This window comes from Phymastichus coffea, unplaced genomic scaffold (assembly GCF_024137745.1).
Source record: "Phymastichus coffea isolate CEN01 unplaced genomic scaffold, Cenicafe_Pcof_1.1 PCOF00046, whole genome shotgun sequence".
Lineage (NCBI taxonomy): Eukaryota > Metazoa > Arthropoda > Insecta > Hymenoptera > Eulophidae > Phymastichus > Phymastichus coffea.
In genome coordinates this window covers 140,801-168,017 of record NW_026706857.1, presented here as the reverse complement: position 1 = coordinate 168,017, position 27,217 = coordinate 140,801, and the positions used below count along the sequence as shown (strand labels likewise).

Below are 27,217 nucleotides of genomic sequence, written 5' to 3'. Positions count from 1 at the left end.
TCTGTGGGAATCGCGCCAAGTTGCAGCATCCTCTCTCTCTCTCTCTCTCTCTCTCTCCCTCTCTTGCTCGATCCGGCACCTGCTTAAAAAACCATTTCGAAGTATAGGCGCGCCGAAGTAGAAATTTTTTCGAGGTCGTTTGAAAAATCGACGCGGCATTCGCGTTCATAGTATGTACTTTAATGATTCGGCGACTTCTATTTAGGCGTAATGTTTTTCTTTGAGCCATACTTTTGTCATTAAGCACCAGGATCTATATTGAATAAAGCTACGTTACTCGCGTTAGCGAGTATCAATCATTTGATTGAAATGATTTTACCGTTACAATTGTGTCGTTAAACGATTTTTAAATCTTTTTCACCGTACGCCCTCGCGTTCTTTCACAAGATACATAAACTTTATTTACGTTCGCATATAAAGGCGAGCGCTTGATCCTTCAGAAAAAAAAACTCGTCATTTTGCAATATAAAGAAGTCACTCAGTCACTCGAGCAAATAAATTAATTTAAAAAAGCATTCTTCTGAACAAAAAAAATAAACTAATTAAATTAATTTAGAGGCCACATAAGAAAAGAAGACGAAGACGGAATTAATATTTATCGCGTTCGTCCACACATAGACACACCCGCTTACACGGGCAGTCGCGAAGAATGCAAAAGGCAAAGGTGCAAAAAAAGGGCGACTTGAGAGGGATACCGCGCGTTCTCGGGCTGTATTTCGGTAAAGAGAGACAGAGAGAAAGATTCGACGGGCTGTAAATCGTGCGCTTGGCGCAGTGTCGACGAACGCGCTAATGAGAATCATTGCCCTGGGCTTTTGCTACTTCGCTCCAACAGATTTAGACCTTTTTTCGAAATAGCAAAAGAGAGAGCGAGAGAGACGACCTGAATTGGGTAAAGGAGCCCCCGTGTATTAAAAGGACCCCGAAAAATACGAGGGTGACGTCATGCCGAGATATTTTGCTCGTGTGACCGTGCTGTGGCGGCGGCAGTGGCTTCTTGAATAAATTTATTGCTCGGTTCTTTCAAACAAGCTGCTTCCAAGATTTAGGGGACATTAATTTGTCCATTTTTAATTATAATTGAGTTACACGGCTGCCTTTTTCCTTATTTTTTTTTTAATTTTTTTATTTAATTTTATCTTTCTTTTTGCTTGCTTCGAATGTATAAATTTCGAATGAATTCTCCCGCACATGAAAGAAAAAAAAAAATATATATATATATATATATATATTGCGCGAGTCATAATAAAAATAAGATAGAAAAGTTAGTTATGAAATGATCGTATATGGATATATTTTGAGTGGCATACGTATTTCAGTGGCTGTTAAATGGGCAGTTAATCATTGACGAGGGTTAATAAGTGTGACCGCAAAGTTTGACATCCATTATCGTTACTCAATAACGCGCCTAGCCACCGGTTTTAAGGAAGATTAATCGTAGACACATTTTACGCCATAAAACTCCCCTTAGAGAGAGAGAGAGAGAGAGAGAGAGAGAGAGAGAGAGAGAGAGAGAGAGAGAGAGAAAAAGAGATGACAGCAAAACCAGCGGCGATGAAAAAAAAGAACGAAAACGTTTAGAGGATTTAGGAGCTCGAGAACTCAGTGGGCGGGAATCCGATGAAGCTCACCGTTCTGTCTACAGAAAAAATGCGTCCTCGCGTGCGATGACAGCCGACGATTTTATTCTCTTCCCCCTTCTTTCACGTTGTTACGTAATTCTTTGTATTTCGAAGGAAGATATGACTATCCTAATGAGATGCGTTAAATTGTTTTTTGCAACAGCTTGGGAAAAAAAGACATTTCGCGAGGAATGTTGGCCCAAGAGAAACGTTCAATTAGTCACCATTTAACGAGTGTTGAACGCGCAAGACGAAAAATATTCCATTATTTGGAACAGATGTAAACTGATAATTTGAATAATTTTCGAGCAAACACCCGAAAAACAGTTTAACTCGAAGAAAAATGAGAAAAATGAGAAAGCGAAGATATCGCATCCGGGCGTAGATATCAGGTGCTGCCGGTCGGCGGTTGCCCCTTTACTCGCGGCAACGTTTGCTCTTCGTATTCCAAAGCGTTTTGTACGGATATAATAATTGAATTAGGAGCACACTAAACGCCTCCACGGAGTTTTACCATTTTTCCACCCTCGCATATGCGAGAGACAAAAGGAGAGTTATGAAATACATAGAAACTCGAGTTCTCTTAGCCAAATACAACTCTCCCGAGGGGGATCCTTTTTAGTGTGTATTCTCGCGTTTAATGCGTTTACGTGGGTTTGCGAGCGAGCACTTGCGCCGGTGTGTGCGCGCGTGTGTGTTTGCCGCTTCTCTTCCTCTTCGACATTCTTCCGCCTTTATTTCGTTTTTTTCCATCACCTCTCTCGCGCTGCCAACTCTACGGTACCGTTTCTTTGTCAGCCAATGCTACATGAACTTTAAATTCTTTTTAAATTTCTAATTGGCTCCCGGCCACTTTTATACACTTTGCTTCTCGTACTTAATTGCTTTTCTTTCCCTCTGCCGAAGAGTTCTTACTTCTTTTTTATCTTGAGACAGAGGCGGATGCAAATAGGTTGATTTTTTGGCAAAACTCTTTTTCAAGGTGAAATTCATGCAAATTGCGATTTCTGATATTTGATAGCTTCATAAAATGATATCCCAAATGGAATCCTTATAAACGTGTCGTAGAGATTTCGGAAGTTATAAAACTTGCGACATTCGCAGAATGAAGACTGTTGTCAGGTTAGTGAGTGATTTTTCAGACGAAAGAGTCATTCAACAAAACGATACAGCTCATTAATAAGTAGGCTATGCTTGTAGACGTTTTTGGAAACCGGATAGTGGAAGAGAGGATGAGAGAGCGAGAAAGAGAAAGGGAGAGAAAGAGAGAGAACAAAGAGAGCGGTGATGAAGCTAATGAAACTCGAGCTGAAATAACAGCAGTGAATGTTAATTGGACTCGCTTGAAGAAACGGTCACCTGTGCCCATGTGACAATCAGTTTTATCATGATGATTTCGGAAAAATAGGTTTTTTTGTTGGGAGATCGAAAAAAACAAAAAATAAAGCCTGCCTGTGATCCCGCAATAATAGAATATAATGATACTGACCGTCCATCTGAAAGTGAAGTGTAGCTGAAGGGTGACGGGTTCGGTGAGGGTGAATGTGTTCTGGCCGAGGGCATGACTAGATACGTTGCCGAAGCTACACGAGCCGATGGCTGTTACGTTGGACTGGTACTCTTTGAGGCACAACCAGAATGCCGTGGTACACGGTGTCGTGCATGGTCCCACGTGATACTTGGGTTGACTTGCTTGCTCAAGATTCGTTGTCGGCGACGAGCTGATACTTCGCGTGGTACCGCCCCCGCCATTGTTGCTAGGACTGCTGCTACCTCCGCCGCAGCAGCGGCCGTCCACTAGGGTGCCACGGTTGTTCGTCAGTGAGAGGATTTGCACCTCGAAGTAACCGCTACCGGTTGTCGCCTGAAACACCATCCAAATCCATTAGCTTCATTGCGCCATGTCGATTAAACATATATTATCGTGTTGCAATTGTCTATTGACAGGCCATATGATGTCTGGCGTGTTCTGTCGGGTTTGATCGATACAGGGCGGCGCACGGTGCGACAAATGAGCAATTGTGCTCGGAAGATTATGAAATATCCTCGTAGAGCAGACATCATGAACCCTGAAGGTCGGTGGCATGTGGCATGTATATTTATAAAGCGCCCAAGCGGTGTATAAAAAGTGTATCAGTAAACGCACTCGCAGAGGAGAAAAGAACTCGAGCATTTTCCACGTAACTCGTGGCGCTTTATAAGAGCATTCTCCCAGAATTATTAACGCTCGATTAGCATACAATGCTCGCCGACCCCTCTCACTGTTTACGGCTTAATGTGCGCGCTTATTCTGCAAATCTCGGTAATATTCTCGCTATATCAACTGCTAAATCGATAGCGTATGCTAATCTCTGTTGTAATGACACCCGGGCAAGATAAATAAACGACGCTGCACGTAAAAAAATGGGAGAGGAGAGATTGCGGAGATCGTAAAGCGTGCTTGCTTGCTTGCGGTTTCGAGGGGCAAAAAACTTGCTAGAGAAAACTTTTATAGCGGTCGTTTATCATAAAACACAGCAAACGAAAAACCAAAGGGGGGTCGACTACTACGATCAGCTATGAGGTAGCTTCAATAAAACACTGACAAATGGTACAGTTTAGCGGTCGAAGCTCTACTACTCCGTGGAAACTCACTTCTCCGCGCGCATAGAAGAACGGAAGTACTGCCTCCGGGGGCCTTCCATTACGCGCGCCCGAGCATTCTGTCTGTCTGTCTCTCTCTCTCTCTCTCTCTCTCTCTCTCTCTCCTTTTTTTGTTCATCATCCTCGCTCTCGTATATATTCCGACGCTGCGAAACTCCAGGGTTCCGGTCACTTCTCAATTCTTTACCGGCGGAACTGATTTCTGTTTGCCGAAAAAGAAGCAACGTATTCCAACAGATTCAACAGATTTATACAATAAAGCCTCTGCGGTTTCTTTGCCAATCGCTCGATATTTTTATTTTCTCCCTACCTTATGAACTTATTATTCGCACAGAGAAATCATAATGAGCCTTTTCAAACTTTCTTCCCACACACAAAACACTCTTTCGAAAAAGAAAAAAAGAAAACGGCAATGTTATACCGTCGACAATGAAAACGCCTGCTCGTCGAAAAACAATAATGCGCTATTCTGTGGGGGGAGAGGTGAACGTTTCGATCTTCTGTCTGTTGCGCAAGCTTAGCGTGTAAGCTACGAGAGAGCGCGTCTCGCTTGAAAATGATTTAGCCGACAATAAGAACATAAACAAAGCGGCAAGAGCGAGCGCACATGTATAGGAGCCCGAGTGAGCGAGTGAGGGTGTAGAAAGCGAAGGATCGTCTCCCAATGCTGCTTTCCATGAGTCGATGCCTGCATATACCGTGGGTGAGTTGCCGCCGCCGCTGCTGCTTAGCTCGCTCCTTACGTAACTCGCACACGGAGATGGAGACTGTCTGGATCTTTCTCTCCGCCGAGAGAGGAGAGTCCGCGAGTTCGCCGAGTGCATAGGCACGACGGCGTTTACAGCGACACATACTCGCACGATGATTTCACGCGTGCAGATAGATATACATCGACGCAGGGAAGCAGGAAGACGTTCGTACGTTTGTGCGATTTGCATGAAATTGTTTTATTTGGAAAAAACGGTCCTGCAGCGATCTGTGAGAACGAAATGCACTCGCGGAAGTATCGCGTGTATGTTTACGTTGAATTTGTGTGATGATGGACAAAAAACGGACAGAGAGCGCAAGCTAATTAAAAGTTATAATTAAGCCTGAAACGCAAAACGGCGTGACGGCGTAGGCGCATTGTAAATCATTGCGGCTCGCGCGTGCGCGAGTTCATATCGAAGAAAACGTCGTCGCAGCAGCGCAGCGTCAACGTGGGAAGAAGTTTAATGGCGCGCGAGCGAGCGAGAGAGTTTCTGGTTACGTGATTTTTTGGAGCTAATAAGAACTTGTACGACTGCACACCGCTGCTGGCGCTGCAAAGCGAAAGGAAAGTTTTCGTGATGATCCTTTTTGCCTGTGCGCGCGCACACACAAGGAGAGTGTGCATGCGCCGCACGTTTTCTTGCACACCAGCAGCGCCTCTATTATTCCAGTTGAGCCTTGATTTCTGCTCTTTTATTGGTTTTATAATTGAATTTTGTTTGTCGCTGTGGGAGACCTTCAGAAAGAACATCGACATTTCGTACGCGTTTATTGATTGCAAGTTCGATTGGGAGAAAATACGGTGGATGGTGCTGTGTATGCAGTCGCGTGGAATCTTGGGAAAGTGAATTACATGCAAATCGAAGAGGCCGCTGATACAAGCACGGGATTAACTTACTCCAAAGTTTACTCACGTTCGCGATAGAAACTAAAGAGGCCCGGAAACTTTCACCTAACCTTTTTTCTCTTTATTGATCTTTCTCGTTCCTCTTTTACTAATTAGTATAGACGGCTGCTAATGTCATTATATCCTGCACGTTAGCGTAATAAGCTTGCAGTCGTGGTATAGTTAGCTCTTGATCGCTCGGCAGTTCCCGCAAGCAATCATCGTTGTTATAAAACCAAGAAAAGAAGAGAATTCAAGTTTTGGGTTCGTCCCACTTAATTCAGCTGTTTGTACCGCATCTTGTGGTCGGCGAATGTTTTGGCGTGCCGCGCCTGTCAGGCTTATTGACAGTCTTATAAGAGAGCGATGAAGAAATTGAACTCTCGCGCATCCTGGGCTGCACATAAATTCACAAATTGGCCAGGTGCGCGTGACAAACGGCGACTCCTTGTCAATTGACTTTCAAGTGCGCTTGCTCCTAAAAGCGGGATGACGCACCGTTCACGATGTATTCTTTGCCATTGTTTGCTCTCTCTCTCTCTTCGCTGATATTTGCCAAGGCAGCTCACGTGCGCGGTGCGCGAGGGGCAAGTTTCTGCAGGTTTCTCGCAAAAAACGTCGGCAAAAAAGGATTCGGCATCAGAGTTTCGCATTGGGATTCCCGTATACACTAGATAATTAATGTGCCAGAGGTTGACGTTCGATTCGCGCGCGTATAGCTTATCTTCGCGCCATATCTCAATTTAGAAGAAGACGGCGTGATTTTCGTCAGACCGATCTTGCGTACGGCGTAGACAAGATTTATATGCCTATGCGAACGGCCGTTAATACGCGTGGGACGACGAGGTGGCGCGGGCAGATTCGAAATTTATATAGAATTTATTTTTCTTCTCGAGCAAAGGCAACTCGCTGCCGCGTGTGTGCTATCTTGCGTGAAGCATCTCTAACAAGCGACCAGCATCCTGCATACGTAATTAGATCGCGCGTTATTCGCGCGAATTACTCCCGACGACCTCGTCAACCGAGTTGCACGCAAAAATTATGGAAGGTTTCCGATGGTAATTGCGCGCGAAAGGAGAAGAAACGTAAGCCGGACAATGCGCGAAAAGGAGATCGGCGCGCATGGGAAAAGACAACGAATGCCCAATTAAAACGTGACCGCGGTGCGCGCGACGCTGTTAAACTTTTGCCGTAAATACGATTAGCATATTGAGAACGGCTGGAATTTCGGAGGTTTCCGAGACGGCCATTCCTTGGGAATGGTATTTGACGCCGCGGTCGGCAGCACAAGCTGCCCCATTCCTTTCTTTCTGCCGGCAGAGCTTCTTGTTTCAGCAGCACTTCTCATTACTTTGGTCGCTGTCTATTTCTTCAGCCTGCCTATTAAAAGACACCATTCATTCGCGACTAAACTTCTTCTTGTTTTGTGGAAACGAGAGCGAGCGAAATTTTGAAATGGTACACGGCTAGCTAGTGCGAAACCTAACTCTCGCACACGTTAAATATAATTAATAGTTCCAACTGCTCGTCGTGTACGAGATGTGTACGTGTGTGCCGTTAATTATTACAATTATTCTGCAAACATATATCTCGCGGTCTTGATTAAAAGGTCGAGAACGAGGATTTATGATACGAATGGTAATCAGGCAAGATTGTAATGAGAACGGCCAAACCTCTGTATCTCGCAACTCTGTATTTCAAAAATGTGCAAAGCTCTCCTTTCCTTGAACTTTTCACCAGACAGTCATTTCCAAGAAAGCCAGAGGAGGATATTTGTCCAAGTCGACTTGCAAACTACGGGAGCTGTAATGAGCTACAAGCCGAGAGAGCGAAAATTGAAAATCCACGCGCGCGGCAGAGCTTCGGCAGTCGAAACAAAAGGTGCGAAGAGAGAATATGCAGCTTAAGTAACCGGGAACGATAGTGGGGGGGGGGGGGACATAAACGCGAGTCCAAGCTTTCTCACGCGCGGTTTTAAACAATATCCTACTTTGCTGCAGATCTTTTTACGACGGACTCGATTGATTTCTGGACACTTTGCTGGCAGCACCGGTATATAGCTTTCCTTTCCGCTCGCATTATTATACGGGGAACTCGTCGAATTAATGCACCACTTTCCGTGAAAGATACAGGGCTTTGGCGCCTACTGGCAAGCAGACTTGTATATCTGTTTTTCCAAGCGCGAGAGAGGCAGGTTTGTACGCGGCAGCGAGTTTTATGACGCCGACTGCGCGTTTGATCGGGTTAATTGGAGCTGAAAGGCATTATGAGTTTCAGATGTCCGTGTGCTGTGAAGTCATCGCAGTTTTTTCTATTCCGTTTAACACACGGTTGAGTATATCTTGCGTGATGTGTCGAAACATACCGCGCACAGCAACTTTCTTCAATAAACATCGAAAACATTATCATAACTTAATTGAAGATAAATCCTCGTTATTCGATCCGCCCGCGCGCACCTAATGACTATCCTTAAATCTTGAAATTATCTCTAATTCACTCTATAATCAGACCGCGAATCAAATGGGCTATAATTAAATATAAAAACGTCATAATCATAGGCGTCGAAGGGGGCAAAAAAGAGTGAATGGGCGAAGATTAACGCGCGCGCGACTTATAAACGAGATTTTCGCACGCGAAAATCAAAAGCTAATCTATCTAATGGGAGTTTACCAAACAAGACGCTTGAACATCGCGCGCGCGTATGTACATACGCACATGACAAATGAATTTCCACGCCAGGGAGCTGCGAAACTCGACTATACGTACGCCGTTGGATTGGAAAGGCACCGTGTGCCGAGGAGAAGGTAATTGCCGGAGGCTCTTGTGCAGCTATTGCATCTCTCTATAGCGCGGCAAATAGACCCATTTTGCGCATACACGCGCAAAAAAAGGAGCGCGGATCGACAGTTTGTCGTGAGCTCCGGGGAGGATTTTTCCCCGAAATTAGATGCAAATTAACCGCGCTCGTGCCGCTGTTATTATAGGCATGAGCAAATTAAACGCAATGCTCATTTGCGATTGCGCGCTTGTAATTTTTCAATTATTTCTTACGATGCCGGTCGGTCCGTTGCATTACGGCGCTTGCACGTCGGGATATAACATTTTTGAATTTCGCACGAGAATTCGATTTCCAGAAACATTCCGTTTATTGCTGCGCGCCGTAGAAAAAAAATGAAAAGCTCAGATGACCAGCAATGAGCAACGACACACTGATTGGCCAGCCGCCCGGCAACAACGCAATGTTACGAAACACTTGTTAAACTAATTGCAATAATCGTCGTTTTCCCAATTGGCATCCCCGCAGCAGCGCGGCCGCGGGAAATAAGCATAAGCGCCGAGAAATCGTTGGAGAGCCGGGCAGCAAACGATGCCAATTTTCAAAGCAAGAGCCGGCAAGACAGCGCTACGCCGAAATGAAAAGTAACGAGGAGCGATCTCATTAACGGACAAAAGTAAAAGCTCGCAAACTCAACATGTTTATGCGCTTTCGCACACACGCGTTGCGAGCGAGCAGCGACGAAAAAAAAGAAAAAGACGTGAGTGAGAGCGTCTTCCGAGAAGCAGCGAAACAATGAGAGAAGAGGAAAAAAGACCTCTCTCTCTCTCTCTCTCTCCCTTTCTCTCGAAGGGAAACCGAGGGGTTCTCACCGCGCCTTAAAATTATCGAAATTATCACAGCCGAGCGCGCGATACGTATAACGTATACACACATAGGTGCGCACCACGCAAACCCACCAAGATACTTTACAGCGGCGGGGAAAACAAGAGGAAGTCGAGATTGATGTGAATATAAAAGGGGCAAAAATTGGCAAGCACGAGAGCATAACGAGAGACGACCAGGGACGGTTATGCACGCACAGCTACCAAATTAGACGCAATGAGGGTGTACGCTACAACGCAAGGACAGAGTCGAGTACCTACACTTGTAGTACAGCGAAACGTTGAAGGAGCGCGCTTCCAAGGTTGTTTTGTCTTTTTTTTCTTCTTCGAACGATGCAGTTAATATCCGGTGTAGAAGATACTTTAAAGCGGTGTGGTGAGGATAGAAAATTTACTACGTTTCGTCTCGGCTTTTTCGAGGAGGGCGCACCATGAGCTGGCCGACCTCAAAAAATCGCGCCGAGGCAAAGAAGTGCAGTTCGATGATCGTTCGCCTCGAAAAATCGTAGACGTTTAGGCCGTTGTTGTGGCGGACTTTCGAAAATCGAGAGAGAGAGAGAGAGAGAGAGAGAAGCAGCCCTTTATAACAATCCCTCTCTCTCTAAGTTGGAGGTAGTAATTACCAGTGGCCGCGCTACTACCTGGCCACGTCCACGGCAAAATAGGCCTGAGAGCCGAACGTCATTTAATTTTGCGCTCGTACGTGTGCCTCTCTTGCGTGTATTAATCTGTGCGTGCCCGAGGCCATATATCTCGGCTGCCGCTACTTCTGCAGGCCAAGCCCTCCGGGGAGATAACCTATACTTAATATTATTTGCTACTCGCCTTCCAGACTTTTCGCGGCAAAACGCGCCGCAAATTACTCGCTAAATAATTAAAAATAAAAGCGAGATGTCGGTGCGCCGTGGGAAAATGGAGTGCCAATTGGGGCGGATTATCGCCGGTTACCGAATCGTGAGTTGATGAAAGCCAAGTTGTCACACGCCTATCCGAGAATGCAAATTAGAGGCATATCGAGCGCACAAAGGTGGGATTTATTTTGTGGGCAACGATTGATTATTCATTCCTTGAACAAACATTATACCGCGGACGGATAGTCGTCGAAGAAGCTTCGAGTCAGATTTTTCAACGTAATAAAAGTCTAATAAAAATGAGCGCGCTGCTCGTCAAATGATATGCAAACGGCCGTCGCTACTCCTCTGAATCACTGCCTATGGCTGACACAAACTTTCACGTTTCCCTTTTTTTTACGCAATAATTCTGAAATTAATACGATTGTCCTGTCAGCGATATGCTCTATTGGGCAGTGGCAAGTAAATTCTCCTTTTCCCGAAAGATACAATGAGTTGTTGACACGGCGAGATGGATCGATTCCTTTCCGCGCGTGCACCCACGCCCTTGACCTTCGTTTCGCGAATCGCTCTCCAACGAAGAATATGAATTGCAAATTTATACGAAGACAGAAGGCATCATCCGAAAAATCCCTTCTGCATCTCGCGCCTTCGAATTGTGACGGGCGAGCGAGCGTGTTCCGGTTTCGGATGCTGCGCCAACCTGTTTCGTATATACACATCCCTCCCTTTGCCTCTTCCTTACATATTCTCCTTCGACTCCTGCTGCCCAGGCATAATCCGTACGGACGGACCCTTCTGCCACTTGGCCAGATTTTTCGTGCATCGCAATAACGAGGATTATATCGATGCGAGCGACACGTACATTTTTTTTCGAGCGCTCGCTCGTTTGCCTTTCTCACGCAAGAATTATTTTCGAAATCGCGCACGCGCGGCATTTCTGCGTTTCGTTTTTCTCGACATTTCCGGTGCGCATTGATCGATCGATTTTAAATCGAAGCCTTGGCGAACGATTAAAAAATTACGGAGTGCAGACAGTCTCTCGATTTATTGTCGCTGCTGCTCAGAAAGCGGAAGATGTACGAAAAAGTAGGCGAGCAGCGGAAATCGTCAATTTTATTCATGCGTTGACACTAATTAATTCAAACCAGCGAACAGCTGCGCGCGAGCGTGTATTATTTCTCGGCTGCGAAGGACTCTTAATTAAGTAACTCAACTTTACGAACATAGATTCTCTCTCACAAGTTGCGAATGCACTGATCCTGAAGGTATGGCGAGACGTACGCGAAAATAAGAATCTCTCACAGGAAATTTTCGTCTCGGCGCGTTATTTCTCCACAGCTCGAAGAACGAAGAGAAAACTGGCAAGAGCGCGAGAACGAACGAGATGAAGAAGACGAAAAAAGAAGAAAGCGCGATCGGATCCTTTGTCCGAGGGTGTTTCTCACTCGAATCGGTTATACACGCTTGACCGATTGACGATACTGTATTCGAAACGATCGAAGCGTCCGCGGACGTCTCTATTTAAGGAGTTTCGTCAGTCGCGCGCCAGGTCCAAACAGGATTTGTTCTCCATTCTGACTGTCAATGTGTTTGCCGAGTGAGCCATGTCCGAGGTATGTCTACTCGGTAAATTAGTCGAAAGGAACGAGGATGATGAAACCAATGATTGTTTTGTCAAGAACTCCTGCTCGCCGAGATATATCGCGGAAGACCGACTTGCACGGACTATCCATTATAAAGAAACCGTGTCAGGACGGTTGTTTGCAATAGTTTCCGTATACAGCTCCAACTACACGTCGTCTTGAGATTGATACTTGACATGCAAAAAATGGGGAGCCTACTAGCGCGAAACCCTCGTATCCTTCCGCAATCTATATATAATACTGTCGGTAAGCGATACAGGGGCAGAAAGGTAGCCTCGCGGCGCGCCGTCGACACATATATATCCCTCCAATTCTCTTTTGTGGTCGAGAAAACAACGGACGCGGCGAGGATTCGATCGATTTCACAAGACTTCGTACTCCGCATTCGAAATTCGATAGCACATCAAAGCGCTCGCTCCTTCTGTTCTCCTTCGGCCGGGCTCATGCCAAATGGCACCGCGCACGAATACAGATTATGCAGTGACGGGAGCCAAGTTTTGAAAAATCGTCTTGACGACGAGCCGTTTGTAGGTAATTAATTGGTCGTTCCAACCTAATCCAATTAGACGCTGCTGCAGCGTATCGTTGGCATACGGCACTCGCAAATATTCAGAGCTGCTTCCTTCGAAAGACAATACTCTCATGGCGTGGGTTACAATCGAAGCAGCATAATCGTCGTTAAATGGGCGTTATTAAGCTAAACGAGACTGACAATTTTCTAAGCACGAAAACGCCGATTATAATCGGCTAATCTCGCACGCGATACGATCTTTCTCTCGCTGGCGCTTCAGGTTTAATTACATAATTCAAGCTGCAGCGTAAAGCCGCGCGGCCGTCGGCTCGCCTCTTCCCGTCCTCGAAAAGTCGAAAAATCGGCGTGCCGCGCCGCGCCGCGCGCACTTTCACCGTGGCGCGCCAAAAAAAGGGCGATTTTTCATCGCGATCGGCCCGAAGCGCGTTTTACATAAACATGAGTAGCAGCGATAGCCTAAGGACGAGAAAATCGTCTAGCCGATACACATTACGCGCATATAGGATGCACGGGCATCGACGACACTGCGAAGCGCATGCCAGGGTGATTATCCGACGATTACACGTTGTGTAAGCACGCGTGACAAGTCGTTGGCGTTGCAGGGAAGAAACTCCATTACGCTGGCGCGAACGCGCGCGCGGCCATCTAACGGGTACACGCCAACTTCTCTCTCCCGTGCGTCATTCATAATATACACGTTACACGGCTGCTCGTGCGTTCACAAATCAGGAGCTACCGTGCGACGCTATTAAAAGCGCTTTTCTACCTTGGACTTTTCATTTGATGTTATCTCTCTCTCTCTCTCTCTCTCTCTCTCTCTCTCTCTCTCTCTCTCTCTCTCTCTCTCTCGCGTGCGTGCGTGCGAGCAATGCGTTGTGTTCATCTGTCATTCATTGCCAGTGTATTTATATGTAGCCAACAGATCTTTCACTTCGATTATATTTATTCCTTACTCTACTTTTACTCTCGCTCAGCTGTTTGTACGCGAGATTTAATAATTTGCGTAATTGGAAAATGGTTACAATGCTGCCGAGTTCAATATCTATATTTGGACGTGCTGTTGTATGAAAGACGCGCACGGGAAACTTCTTTTATTCATGAATAAACGTAATCGTTGCATCTATACGCGAATGTATACGAACTGTAAGTACATACTATCGCACGCTTGTATCTGGTAATTTAAAGTAAACTATAATTAGTTGTGTAAGATGAAAGTGTGATACTTCATTCTCACATTTTTTTTTATGACTGCCAGCGTGCGCGTGTGTACACGACAGCGATAGACAGGTAGCGTCAGCGGCAACGAAAAAACGAGAGGAACGACTATTAATGCTATCGCGTTAATGATTGTAATTTGCAACTGTGATCCTTATTAAAAGACGTGAAAATGCGCAATGAATAAGGCTTGCCAAGTATTTCTTTTTTTTTTTCACATAAAACGCAGATGTGCGTAGTCCTTTAAAAAGATCTAAGTGATTTTCAACATCGATAAAACGAAATAATCGTCGTCGATGAAAAATTTGTCACCATCGACGACGGCGACGACCGCGACGGAAAATAATTTGCATCTTATAAACGTTGGTGCACCGGTGTTACGCTACTATAGATGAGAGAGATGAGAGGGGGCAATCCCTTGGATCTAGGCTCCTCTATGAATAAATCTCAATATGCAATCACGGTGTCACTCGTCAAGCGAAAAGCGTTTATTACGCGGTGCAACGGCCTTTCCGAGATTGATATTGAAATTATTCAATGAGCTCTCTCTCTCTCTCTCTCTCTCAGTAGCGAGCACGAGGTGGTCGTGATTGATTGCTTGCGGTGTCTTCTCACACGCGTTTACGCACGTAAGGGAAAGAGTCACCTTGCAAATGTGCGCGCGTGAGTGAGAATTTTTCCTTTATGATTAATGGCCAAGTTTTTCCAACGACGGGAGAGTGTCGCAGCGTAAACAAGTATTAGCTAGTTGCGTAATGACATTTTTGTGAATTTCAATGGTCACGGCGCGCAGAGCCTTTTAACTATCCCGCAATAACGATCTCTGTACATTGTGTGACTGTATATTTATACATTAAGTGCAATTGTCGCTGAATATTCGAGATGGACGAACACACAGTATGAATGCGAGAGGCTATCAGTTACCGTAATTGACCAATAAATGTTTTTCTTTTGAGGTACTTTTCAATACTTTGTACACGAGAGCTCGATTTACGCACGCTTGGAAAAGCAAGCGTTTTTCGAATCATGACAGTGATGTCAGCCTCCTCTGATCTCTTCACCCTTACTTTGCTCGGGCGCAAACGACCGCACGAGGCTGAAATTACTTTCTCGTACTAGTATCCAAATATAGTCTCTCACAAGAACGAGATTAAGTCGATCGATTAATTTGCTAATTAGATTTAGAGAAGAATTGTCGAGTCATTTTCAATCGTTAGTATCGCTGAAGTGGAATAAAAGCTCTTGAGAAAACTTGTGGACGCAACCCGTACTTAGTTTACTTAATAATACGTGTAATAACAATGCGTTCGCGTTACGTTTCTTGTCTTTTAAGTACAACTCAACTAATTGCTAGCGAGAAAAATAACGTATAATTTTTCTTCTACCCCGTAAAAAATAAAGAGCCGGTCGAGCTAGCAAGCTTTTAAAGGTCATTGCGAAAGATGGCCATTCAGGATGAACTACCTTTTGTATGTGTATATACATACTTATAATAAGAAAAAAAGTGAAGGTGCTCATATGGACTGACACACTTCCGAGTGGAAATTCACGTTATACACGCGTACACGCAGACACACACACACACACACGCGCGCGCGCACACACACACACACCTGTCCTATGCCGCAACGAGAATGCTAAGTGTTGTGGGAACTAATTGAAAAAGTATAAGCTGCAAGCGAGCAATAAAGAGAAAAAAAAGCTGTTTCAATTTTCTTGTTACAGTTGGCAGCTCCACCAATTTCACTTGGACAACTGCACGTGCGCACCGGGACTGATCGATTTGAAAATACACGCTTCCCGCATGATTCATATAATTCGCGCTTCTTTTGTTTTTTCAACTTCTCCCTAACTTTCTTTCGTGAAAGTAATATAGGTATACAACTGTGCGAGTGTGTTGCGCGTCTTCTTTTTTTATCGTTTGACCTCTTTGCCAAAGAGAGCTTCCGAGTCGTGATGGGCAAGGCCAATTATTAACTATATATATATATATATATATATATATATATATATATATATATATATATATCGGTTTCGACTTTTGGTGTTTACGCACGGCAGGCATTAACGACAGAAAGAGAAGAAACATTGGGCTATTAGTAAGGGAGCAACGACTTCCAAGAAGATGTGCCACCGCGCCGAGAGACGAAACTACTATGCTAGTGTATAGGTATACCTATATACCGGGCAGTTCGTCGATTTTATAGCTTCTCGCAGCTTCTTCTTGTTCTTCTTCCTCCTCGCGTGACCAACAACCTAAATGTTACCTCTCTTTTTCTCTTCTCTCGCGAACACTCACGCAATGTATAATATGCAGGTGCATGCGTTTATATATGTATATGACGAAGATGCGAGACAATGTTGAAGAAAGTGTTGTGGCTGACACCTACGGAAGGATGTGCGACCGACAAACTTTCACTATGAATGATTTTTACCTTTCAGAGGATGTGCCAAAATGGAGCGTAGACTAAATTCTTTTATCGCTATACTTAAAATGCTTTTGTCATGTTAAAGAAGTGTGTCTCAAGGCCAGATGGCGGGATTGTACTCTTTTTTTTCAATCACAATAGAATTCGGCTCGCGAGACGCATTTCAAATTCTTTAGTTCGAAGCGAAATTATTATATAAAATTAAATAATCAAATATTCTAGTAATAGTCATGAGTTATGGCAATGCTTGCGCGCACTTGGTATTTCGTTTCTTTCTTCGTTGCCAAGTTGGAAAATAAAGTGAAAGCGCGTACGCGGGCGCGTATCAGTGAATTAACGTCGTGATGCGCGATAAAATATTTGTTGAAAAATTTTGAAACTCCGACGCGCCGTAATAAATCGAAAGCTTGTGCGTGTGTGTGCATAAAGAAAAAGTGCACCAGCGTATCATCAACGTACGTTACGCCGCACGCGAGATATGACGAATTTCGCCTGTAATACTAGGTAGAAAGAAAAGCAGTTAACAATTGGGCGCTCTCTCTTTTTTTTTCCTTCGAGCGGTACATGGCTACGGCTGTTTTCCTGAAATTCCAGGTTTTCAGCGGTGCGCGAAGGGGCAACAGCAGCAACGCGCATGCAGCGACGAGAGGCTAACAACCTCTCGCACACAGGACTCACCTGATGTCCGGCGGATAATTGGACGCTCACGCGAGAAGACGATGGCGACGACGATAGCGCGTGATTAAGGAAGGAAAATTGGTAGAGGGAGAAACTTTATTTTCGGCGAGGGATATGAGCGATGCTTATCTCCCTCGAGCGGAAAGAATTCAAACATTTAACCCCAGAGCATCATCGCTGTCGTCGGCGAGAAGGGCGAGCAACTCGGATGGAGGATTTATACGACACGCGCCTTCCGAACTCGTCCTGTCACTGCAACGCACCCGAAAATTACTCGAGACGGAGCACGAAAAGAAACATTTATTTAAAAGTTCGTCTCCTTGAATAATGGGTTTGATTCCCGCGATGATTATCTTCCCTACTTTTCCAGATAACCGAGGAATTTTGATGCCTCGATTCCGAATGACCCATATGTTCCGCTATCAGCAGCCAGCGCATTCTTATATATATTCGTCGGTTACATGAACTGATTACGGTTAGAAAATGTGAATTATCATTCCGCATAGCACAAAGCTTTTCGAAGAAAATGCACTTTTTACGGCTTCCGATACACAGTACCACGCGCACACCGTTACAAGCCACCGAAACGAAAGTCGCCCATTCGCACGATAAAAGTCGAGCAGCAGACAATTTTCTATTAGGTCCCTGCACGAATGAGAGAAGTCCAGTAGCAGTGGTATAATTACGCTGGCATTACGGAAATATTACGCGCAGAGAGAGACTTTACGATGTTTCTGGCTTGCTAATAGTTTCTCTTGGATTAGCCGCGTATTACGTTTCCTCTATTCCTAGGCCGCGCGCGCGCGCGCGCATTTCTCCTGCCCCTGTTTTTCCTCGGCTAATTAAAAAAAAAAGTAAAAAGTTTCCGCGCACCGTCCGCTTAATTAAGACCGAAAAAAAAGAGCGAATAACAGCAGGCAGCAATGGCAGAAACTCACTGGAGCATTTCGAATCGTCGCGAGATAGGCGAGCGCGTGTATCTCTATCGACGCGGCATTGTGCCGTTTGCCTTGGCGAAAATGCCCGCTCGCTCTCGCGGTTTAATGAGAGAACCATACCACAATTGCCTCATCTCCAATATTAATGGTTATGTCGTTTCGCAATAAACATCTGCAGGGGTGCGCGCACAAAGGCAGATGGGTTTATGGCAAGAACGGAAATCCACGCCAGCTCCAAATTGGCTAATGCGCCGTCGTTATATTGTTCGAACTCCAATTATAATGCTTGTGAAATGCCTGTGATGATTGTGTTAACCCAATTGCAAGCTGTCTATGTTGACATTCGCAGGAAAATTATTGCGGTGCGGAAAAAAATACGACAACGGCATATGCCTTGCGACAGCGTATCCACGGGTATGCGCGCGGACAAGAAGCTGCGCGCACGCATGATTTATCTAAACATTTGTCGGGCAAAAGAAACGGGCCTAAGAACGGCTAAGTGCGGAGCTGAAAATTGATTTTGCGAAAAAAGCGCGCACGAGTAAACGGATCAGGGCTTTTCTGCAGAGCCCTTACCAAGATAAACACATAAATTTGCGCAGGGCTCGGCAAGATCGAGCCCGTAGACCGTCGGACAAAAACCAAGAGAAGAACTCATCAGCGCACCCACCGACAACTTGTTCTTTCTCTCGGCGAATATTTTAACAGAGCGTGCACAATTATCGCGTAAATAAGGCTGTTCGCGCGAACCCCGTAAATCTCGGTCTCGTAATTCAATCAAGTCCACTGCTGCTCGCATTTCCGTTACTTACGCTCGCATCCTGCATCACACGGGGCTCCCTAGTTTTGCTTTTATAGCGTCATTTGGCGATTGCCGATCGCCTAGCACGTACGGCTACAATGTGACGCCCGAAAGCGTCGCATCTCGGCTAGCAAACGAGCTTGACTGGTTTTCTGATGGATTGTCGCACGCAGCTTTTATGCGAATGAGAGCTTGGTGGGAAAATATCTTTAGAATTATTGCAAAATCCTGCTGACGTACGTACACACAGTTGCACAACTAGATGTACAGTTAAGCATGTAATTAGATATCTACTATACAACTTTTTTTCGATCAAATGACTATTGAAGTATAAAATGGACTTTTTTTCAGTGCCCCTTTCAAATATTGACAGGTAACAAGAAACGGTCGCACGACTAGACGATTCAATTATATCGTAAAAGTATATTATAACTGATCGATTATTACGCTGATACGCGGCAGGATAAGGGCACACCGAATGAGCTCAATCGAGACGATTGACATGTTTGCAATACAGACTTTAATTTTCCCACACGCATATAATGATTTCAGTATCGCAGTACGTGCGTGTGTCATATCATCCATCAATGTCTTCATAAAAAGTAATTTTTCGATCGTAAGAAGGCAAAAAAGAATAAGACACTTGTATGCACGATGTATAATACATGAATATGCAAAGTAGGCGGCCAATTTAATTTTTCGTGCTGGCCGCTCGTGTAACGAGGCCATTGAAAAATCAGTTTTTTTCTTTAAATCAATGTTGCCATAACGTAATGGTGATCATTAATTACTGTCCTCTACACCCATCGGTAATAAAAATCCGAGAGAGATTTTCTCATATGTAGTAAATGTTTGAACGGCTATAAAATCAGTTGATCGAGTGTAAATCATCCATTAAATTTGCGGTAACAAAAGAGTTTGATCGCGCATCGGAATCGTCCACTTTTAACCAAGAATCCCAATAATCTAAGCGACTAAGTATCTTGCAGTTACAATACTTCCGATCGTAAGCCGCTAGTAAACGAAAAAAAAAACTTGTTAATTTTACGCTCAATTACCGTGCCCATAAATATTTCTTCAAGCTCGTCGAGTTTGTTCTTTTTTTATTATTATTATTATTATTATTATTTCAGAACAAACAACAATCTCGGGCCGACCACAGTTCTCGGAAGTTTCGAGAAGAAATAGAAAAAACGGGAGGAGCAGAACAGATAGGCGTGGAGTAGATTCCAATGGGAGTCTAGAGTATAGATCAATCGGTTTTCAGCTTCTTTAACGGAGGCCCCGGATAATTGCAAGTCGGGAGGGAGAGAGGGTAGCATCCTACAATTTCGAACGTTCGATTATCCGTTCGCGGGCATATAACTTTGTGAAAGCACATCTCCTATACACTGGGTAGAGAGTGAGTGAGCACGGAAGTTCACGAGCATAATCTATATCTACTCCTTTCTCCCGCGCTATATAAGATTTACAACTGTCTCTCGTGCACTTAGCTTCACAACTCCTCTCCCTGCGGGCTTTTTATCGGCGCGAGTGCAAGCAAGCAAGAGACGAAGGACGTACTCTTTTTATTGATCGACGATAAGGGCTTGTTTACGACACACACACGCACACACAACACAGACCATGCTGCTTTCTATTCTCGCTGGCCTCTTTTTGGCTAATCCACTGAAAACCCTTAACTCGTATTTATTAATCCTCGCGCAAAATGATTTGCCAACTTGTTCACTTTAGGCTGCATTCCGCGGACGGCTTTTTTTCAATTTCGGAATGAAAAACATTCGTGTGGAACGATTGAAAGGCCCGTTGCTTGAAATCTCATTGGCGCGCGTAACAGTCGTTAAAAGTACGAGCCGTTTTATTGCCCCAATACTTGCGGCGAAAATCGTCCTCTATGCCGCAGTCACCTTGCAAAAAAAAAAGCGCCAAAGGTAAAGGAGGTCGTGTCCTGCGGTCATGGCGATGACAAAAAAGAAGTAGTAGCAGCCGCAAATTTTCGTCGCGCGCGCCTGCGTTTATAACGGTAATAGGGCTGGAGTTTAAATTGAAAGCGTTGAAAGAGAGAGAGAGAGAGAGAGAGAAAGGCGGAGGTCTTTAATTGCAGATGAAAGAAATCAGCCCGAAGGAGCGAGCACTTTTCGAAAGTCGCTTTAAAGCGCTCTTCTCCGTGTGTTTGTACATACGTGCCTGCGAGCAGCGTATAAGGCCTCTTGAAGCGAGTAAGTAAGCAAGCACACGCGCGCGCGCGCACTCGCAAGTATAAGCAAAGACTTTTCGTCGTTTCTCTCTCACTCCACCATAAGCTCTCCATTATTCTCTTTGCCCCCTGTGCACTCACGGTGTTCGCTTGCTTAGCTTCACTACACCGTAGTACGCAAATTTCTCTCTTTTCTGAATTTGTCAAGTGGATTTCAAGATAAATATTTTTGTTAATTTGTCATTTGTGACTTGCAGCAAAACTCAAAGGTTTTCGTATAATTGAAGTGTAACGATCTATTTGCCGAGTTGCCGTGCACTGCTTGATTAGCAATGGGAAAAAACTGAATATTTTGAAGAAACATTAGAGATCATTGGATAAAAGTACGACGGTAATTAGCAATGTTGAGCACAGCCGATTCTCGTGAAAATCTCTCAAGACGCACGCAGAAAACCGCAGCAGAAAAGATAAAATAGCATAAAGAAAAGTCAATTGTTTCTTGAATCAGTTATCTAGCATGTACACTGGCATGGATGATCAAAGGGCAAGAAAATCCTCGGAGGCAGTGAGCGAGCGTATGTGTGCTGCATGATGCTTTGCCTTGAAAAACCAGTATAACCGCACGCGTGCGGCGCAGCTCGTCCTGCAAAAACCTCAAGATACATCATCGCAATTTAAGCGGTCATTTAAAAGTCGCAGTGCAGGCAGAGCCAGCATCTCTCTTTCTGGCGGAGATGAAGAAGAAGCCCTCCTCGCGTGCATGTATACTATATTAAGCATCGGACAAAAAAAAGGGAATTCGACGAGCCCTTAGTCCGCTCGCACTCCGAAAAAGCTTCGACGCGGCGAAAAGAAAGTAAATTCAAATGCGCGCACTCGATTAACAACGACGGGCGTCATTGAATTTCTCGCCTATTTGCCCCCTTCACGGTTACATAAAAGCGCGCACGCCTCCCTATATATGCTAATGCCCCGACGACGGCCGAAGAGGCGATTACGCGCGCGTGCGACGCAATTACCGCTCGTAATATAGGTACAGATGCCCGGGAGGGGTACGTAAGCGAGGAAATACGAAGCCGACACAATTCAGTGGAAGTGCACGAGGAAGGAAGCTGTTTTGTTTATGTAGAAATATGCTTTATAGTATTGGGTGCATGATGCCTGAGCAAAAGTATTAAAATTATTACCTATGAATGGGGGGCCAATGCACGTACATATATTTCGAATATCTTTTGTATTTTTCTTTTTTTCTTTCTATATTAAAGAACGAGGGGAGTTTGCTGAATTACAGCTATGCCTCGCGCTTAATGTGCACAGTCTCGAAAAATAAAATTTATGGAATTTTTCTGAAATGAATTTCCAAGCACTCAGCTCGACGAACGGCTTTAATGTTTACGTTCGAAGAATTTTTTGGTTTTCTGGCATGCAAAAATACATTTTCGAGTGACAGAGAGAAGAATCGTGCCTATACTCTCCTGCAGACAAAGAATTACATCGCCCAGCCATAAATCTAATTAACCGGGCATACCTCGAATTCCAATCCTACAAAGACTCTGCTTGCACGCACGCACATACAGGACACTTAAATCCGCGCGCGCGACGGGAAAAAAATTCGCACTCGCCTCTCCCCGTCACTTACTTCCGGTGGCGTTGTTTCATTTTGAGAAGTTTTCGTGCTACACAGTACAGCAGCTACTAGGAACAAAAGGAAATTTGGCAAGCGGAGTAGTCGCGCTGGGAAAGAAGAATAAAAAACGAGACGCAAAGTCTATATCTCGCGGGGCGTTTTCAAGCTTCTCTCTTTGTTGCGTCGACTTGGCATTTCGTTCCGCGGGGCGCTCCCATGGAGCGGCAGCGCGCGTACACACACACACACACGTAAGCCAAGCGGATAGATACGTAGAAAAGTTGCGCGAGGTGAATTTATCTTGCGCAAGCACACTGGGTGTCGTCGCTTAAAAGGAGCTTGAATTATTGAAGCCAAAGGTGGTCTTTTGCCATGGGAACAAGCCAAGAAACCAATTGAAAATTCAGCAGCCTCCGCGACAGAGCTTTTTTCCTCTTTTTCCCGCGCGACTCTATTCGGCGACATATACGCGCCTTGTGAATTATCGCAGCTTGTAAACACGTGCGTCGGCGGCGGGCATAGGGAAATACTTATCTCTCCCCGCTCGCTTGGAAAAACAAAAAAGTCAGCAGAGGAATCTCGAAAGAGGGAGAATATGCGTGTGCGCGCCTCGTCGCATGCTGCCGCAGCGATGTCATAATTGTTTGATTTAATCGCCGGACATTTATCAGACCGCTAACATTAGTACTTATATTCCGCGCGAGTGGAGAATTAATAAATTAGTATTGCATTAAACCCAACTAACGCAGGCGCGATAGTGCATAAATTCCTAAGCTTTTTTCCACCTGCTCTCTTCGCTAATATTTTTAAAAGCTCGATTCACGCTGCTGCAAATAAAAGTACAAGAGCCGCTGTGTTAATCGATGAGAATCCGATGAATGTTCGGTCGTGCGTAAGTTTGGAAATCGTTGCTGCTCGCGGTAACGACAGACAATTGCCGGGACAATTAGCGAGATAACGCAAGGTGCTTGTAAAATAGTCGAAGCAGCTGTACTTAATCATTGCCGGTTAGAAGCAGGCACATGAGATAAGAGGGAAAAGGCAAACAAAGCTACTCCCCGAAAAAGCGGCAAGCCTGACATCAATGAACAAACAATCCTGGAGAGACAGAGAGAGAAGATTGGCAGTCCGTAGTAAGAGAGAGAATCGGGCGGGCGTAACGTCGGCACACGATCGCTTCAGGCAAAGAACAAAGGATCTTATACGCCCTTATCAGTAGGCGTTTATCTCTCTCTTTCTCTCCCCCTCTCAAGTTCTGACTGTGTGTGTGTGTGTGTGTGTGTACGTATGCGTAGCGCAGTGCAGAAGTGCGGGTAAAACAATAAGCTCGCTTCCCTCTAATTTCGCCCATAATTTCCCCTGAATTATCCGGCCCCAAGACGAGAGAAGGGCCCCGCAATAATCGCGTATGCATGCATGATGCTCTTTCTCCACCGGTCGAGAGAGAAACCGGAAACGAGCAAACGTCTTGCCTAGAATGAAAGAGAGAGAGGATAAAAGAACGTCGCTCTGCTGCGACGCGGCGGTGGATGAGAGAATCTCGTTTCTCGATTAAACGTACGTGATGAGCCTCTGACTTTCGTTTGCACAGTGTGCATCAATGGCAATAGCTGTACGCGCGCGTGCGTTTGTCCGGCACAAAATATGGGCGCCTCTTCCGCTGCTGCCGTATACGTGCAAGCGCGAAGCTCCGTTTTTTGCGCCTACTTAGCTTTGGCCAGAGTCATCGGTGACACGGTTTAACCATGTGCGTCTAAGCGTCTTTGCCGCGGTGGCTTTCTATTTGCTCGATCGGCCGCGCAAGCAGATTTTACACGGGTCTTCAGCACGCAGTTTATTGAGTGAGAATAGCAAGCGAATAGCTAGGAGCCCCGCCGGCAACATCTGCTTCTCTACTAGCCAGTGCCACAGTGCCACATGTACGATACTCACTAGCAATAGTTGAAGCGTCGCCGCCGCCACTGCGGCTTTTATGACGCTGCATAGCCCGAGCGCGCATCCTTTTTATTGCAACTTTCCCTTCGCCATGCAGCACATGCTGCTGCTGCTGCTGGCGCTGCCTGCATACGTCGAACAGAAAATAAAGCCGCGCAAAGGAGAGAGAAAAAGGCGATATTTTTAGCGAACGAGCTTTTACCGGTAACGATCGGATTTTTTCACATATTGCGTGTGGATTTTACGCGCGACCGTGTAATTTAGCCAACAAAACAAAGTTTGTTATTAACCGGCAGCAGCGCTGTAATCAGCCTCGGCCAAGGAATGTACCTCGGAGCTTTCGTAACTCGGACAGTTAAAACTAATAGCGATAATTGATCGGTCTCCGAGCTCTCCAAACAGTGACTTTTATTCATTGAAATTCTTCGGCTCGCTGTGCGACACGGCTGACGAGACTCGACGAGTAGACGCATGAGAAACGTATCGTCGTTCGTCGGTCTCGTCGTCAACGAGGAGGTGAGGGGGGGGGGGGGGGGAGGTGCGCACACAAACGTACCTGTATGAGGTGGGCAAGAAGCAGGACGTAGGCGGCGGCCGTCCTCATGGCTTCCCTCGGGGCTTAACCCACGACTACCGCATCACCACTTGTCGTTGTTCTGTTGTTGCTGCTTGCCGTTGCACTCGCAGCTTCTTTCCTTCCCCTTTGCGGGCCGCGTGTTCCGCTAGCGAGACACAGCGGCCTCCTCGACCGACACAACAAACAACCAACCAATCGAAAAGCTCGCTTCTGGCTCACTTTTTTTTATCAAATACAAAACACTTCTGCTTCTTCTTGCTTTCACCACAACACTGACAGAAATCGAATCCAGCACTATTTTTGGAAGGGGCAGGCAGGCTTATCTGACCTATCACACTTTTTTCTCGTTTTTTTCCTTTTCTTTTGGCAGCGACGGCGCAACAGGTGAATATCAGTAGCACGTGACAGAAAGACGAAAAAACACACACGCACCTGTTCTTTGTTCTATCTGTTTTGGCGCTCCACTTTTACAACGGAGAACTCAACTCGCGCTCTCCGCTCACTATGGCTTCAACACAACATCACGCGGGGATGCTGCATTCGCGCTCGCAAGCGGCGAAGGCGATATTTTTCGTTTCTCCCTCCGCTCACTTATCTTTCTCTCTCTCGCTGTACTATAGCGCACCTTCGACGAAGAAACTCTCTACTTCTAAGTCGCTTGCGCTCGCTCGCTCGCTCGCTCGCGACCTGACCTGGAGAACTCGTGACCCCTTCTCCCTTCGGCCCGTCTCTCAAGAATCGTGCACACCGTGCTTCTCTCGGATGCAAATCTCTCTCTCTCTCTCTCTCTCTCTCTCGCTCACACACACTGATAGCTATCTGTACTGTGTTGCACTTGTCCCGATATGCGTATCATATGTAAACAATTTCTTGCTGTATCTCAGTCAGAAGAGAGGCAACAATTGATAACAACGAATAACAATCCCCGGCAGCAGGCTTCTTCGGGTCGCACTCATTTGCTATTTCAGAATATAAGAAAAAGACGAAGATTAATAGGCAGGCACTGTTTTATGAAGACCGCGGATGAATGTACGTACGAAAGCGGAGAGAGCGGTGCAGCGAGAGCGGTGGCGGCATGAGCCGTAGCAAACGCTTGCTCGAGGGACACTGAGCTCGAGAGCCGCAGGCCGGCCTGCGGGCCTCCCCACCGCCAGCAGCGCAGTCGCCGCTCGCTCCCACCTTATCCACTCTAAGCGAGCCGTGCTGTGTAGCTCTCTCGCGAACGCCTCCCCACATCATTGCCAAAGGGGAACTCTGAAAATCTCTCTCGATGACTCTCTCTCTCTCTCTCTCTCTCTCTCTCTCTCTCTCTCTCTCTCTCTCCCTTTTCTCGTCGCCTCTTGCACTGCCCCTCCATTACGCCCCGTTATAGCTTCAACCTGTCTGTCTCTCTCGCTCGTGCGCCAGTCTCGCTGCACACCCATGTGGTCCTCTGCGCGATATTGTCGCGTATGTATGTAGGTGAGCGGCCGACCGACAGCCAGATATTTTCGGACCCCGCAGACAAGCTCTCATGGCGAATGCTACTTGCGAGCGCGCATATCTCAAATGCGATATGTACAGATATTTTCGGACCAACTTTGCAAACTTGGATGCGGGCCAGATTATCCCTGTGCTTGCAACTGAGAAGGAACCTCGGAACTCTCCGTTCGTCTCGAGGTCGTCGCAAATGGCCAAAAGATTCGCAGGATGCCATTTCATTATACGACTACACTGGGGAAACGAGTTTTTTTTTTTTTTTTTTTTTTTTTCGCTTTTTCGCTGGCTCATGGCGAGCAGTAATTCCCAAATTAAAGTTCTCGTCTCTTCATTGGAAGCGCGTTGAAGCGTGATAGCCTTCGGAAGAGACAGCCAACTGATAAGAAGTGCGAGCAAAAAAATACATGTACGTGACAGATGCCCGTTAACGATTCATAACAGGAAACGAAAGAGGGAAAAAGGATACTTATTTGAGCAGAGCGCACTATCAAGAGATTCGACTTGATGATGATGCGCGAAAGTATATAACCGATTATATAATGAAGAAACCTTCAATTTTAATTCCCTCGGTATTAAACTGTTCGTCGATGCGTACAATAACGCCAGTTGACATCGTTTATAGCGATTAAAGCTCGCTCAATAAAACAGTAAGCATGTGTAAAAGAAAGGCCCTCTTTCTCGTGGTATTTTGCACGAAATTGTATTTAAATCAGCGGAGAGAATAAGTCAAGAAGGATGTACCAAGTCGCG

General features: G+C 45.6%; 1 protein-coding gene across 1 annotated transcript in view; it reads right to left on the bottom strand.

The window, feature by feature from the left end:
• Positions 1-25,423, bottom strand: part of LOC131664879 (protein jagged-1b) — a 47,463-nt gene extending 22,040 nt beyond the window's left edge. Inside the window, exons 1-2 of the mRNA XM_058936311.1 lie at positions 24,968-25,423; positions 3,112-3,486 (exon numbers count right to left, since the gene is read on the bottom strand). Coding sequence (XP_058792294.1) covers positions 3,112-3,486; positions 24,968-25,015 — 423 coding nt within the window. The 5' untranslated portion in view covers positions 25,016-25,423. The remainder of the gene's footprint in view (positions 1-3,111; positions 3,487-24,967) is intronic.
• Positions 25,424-27,217: the final 1,794 nt, after the last annotated feature.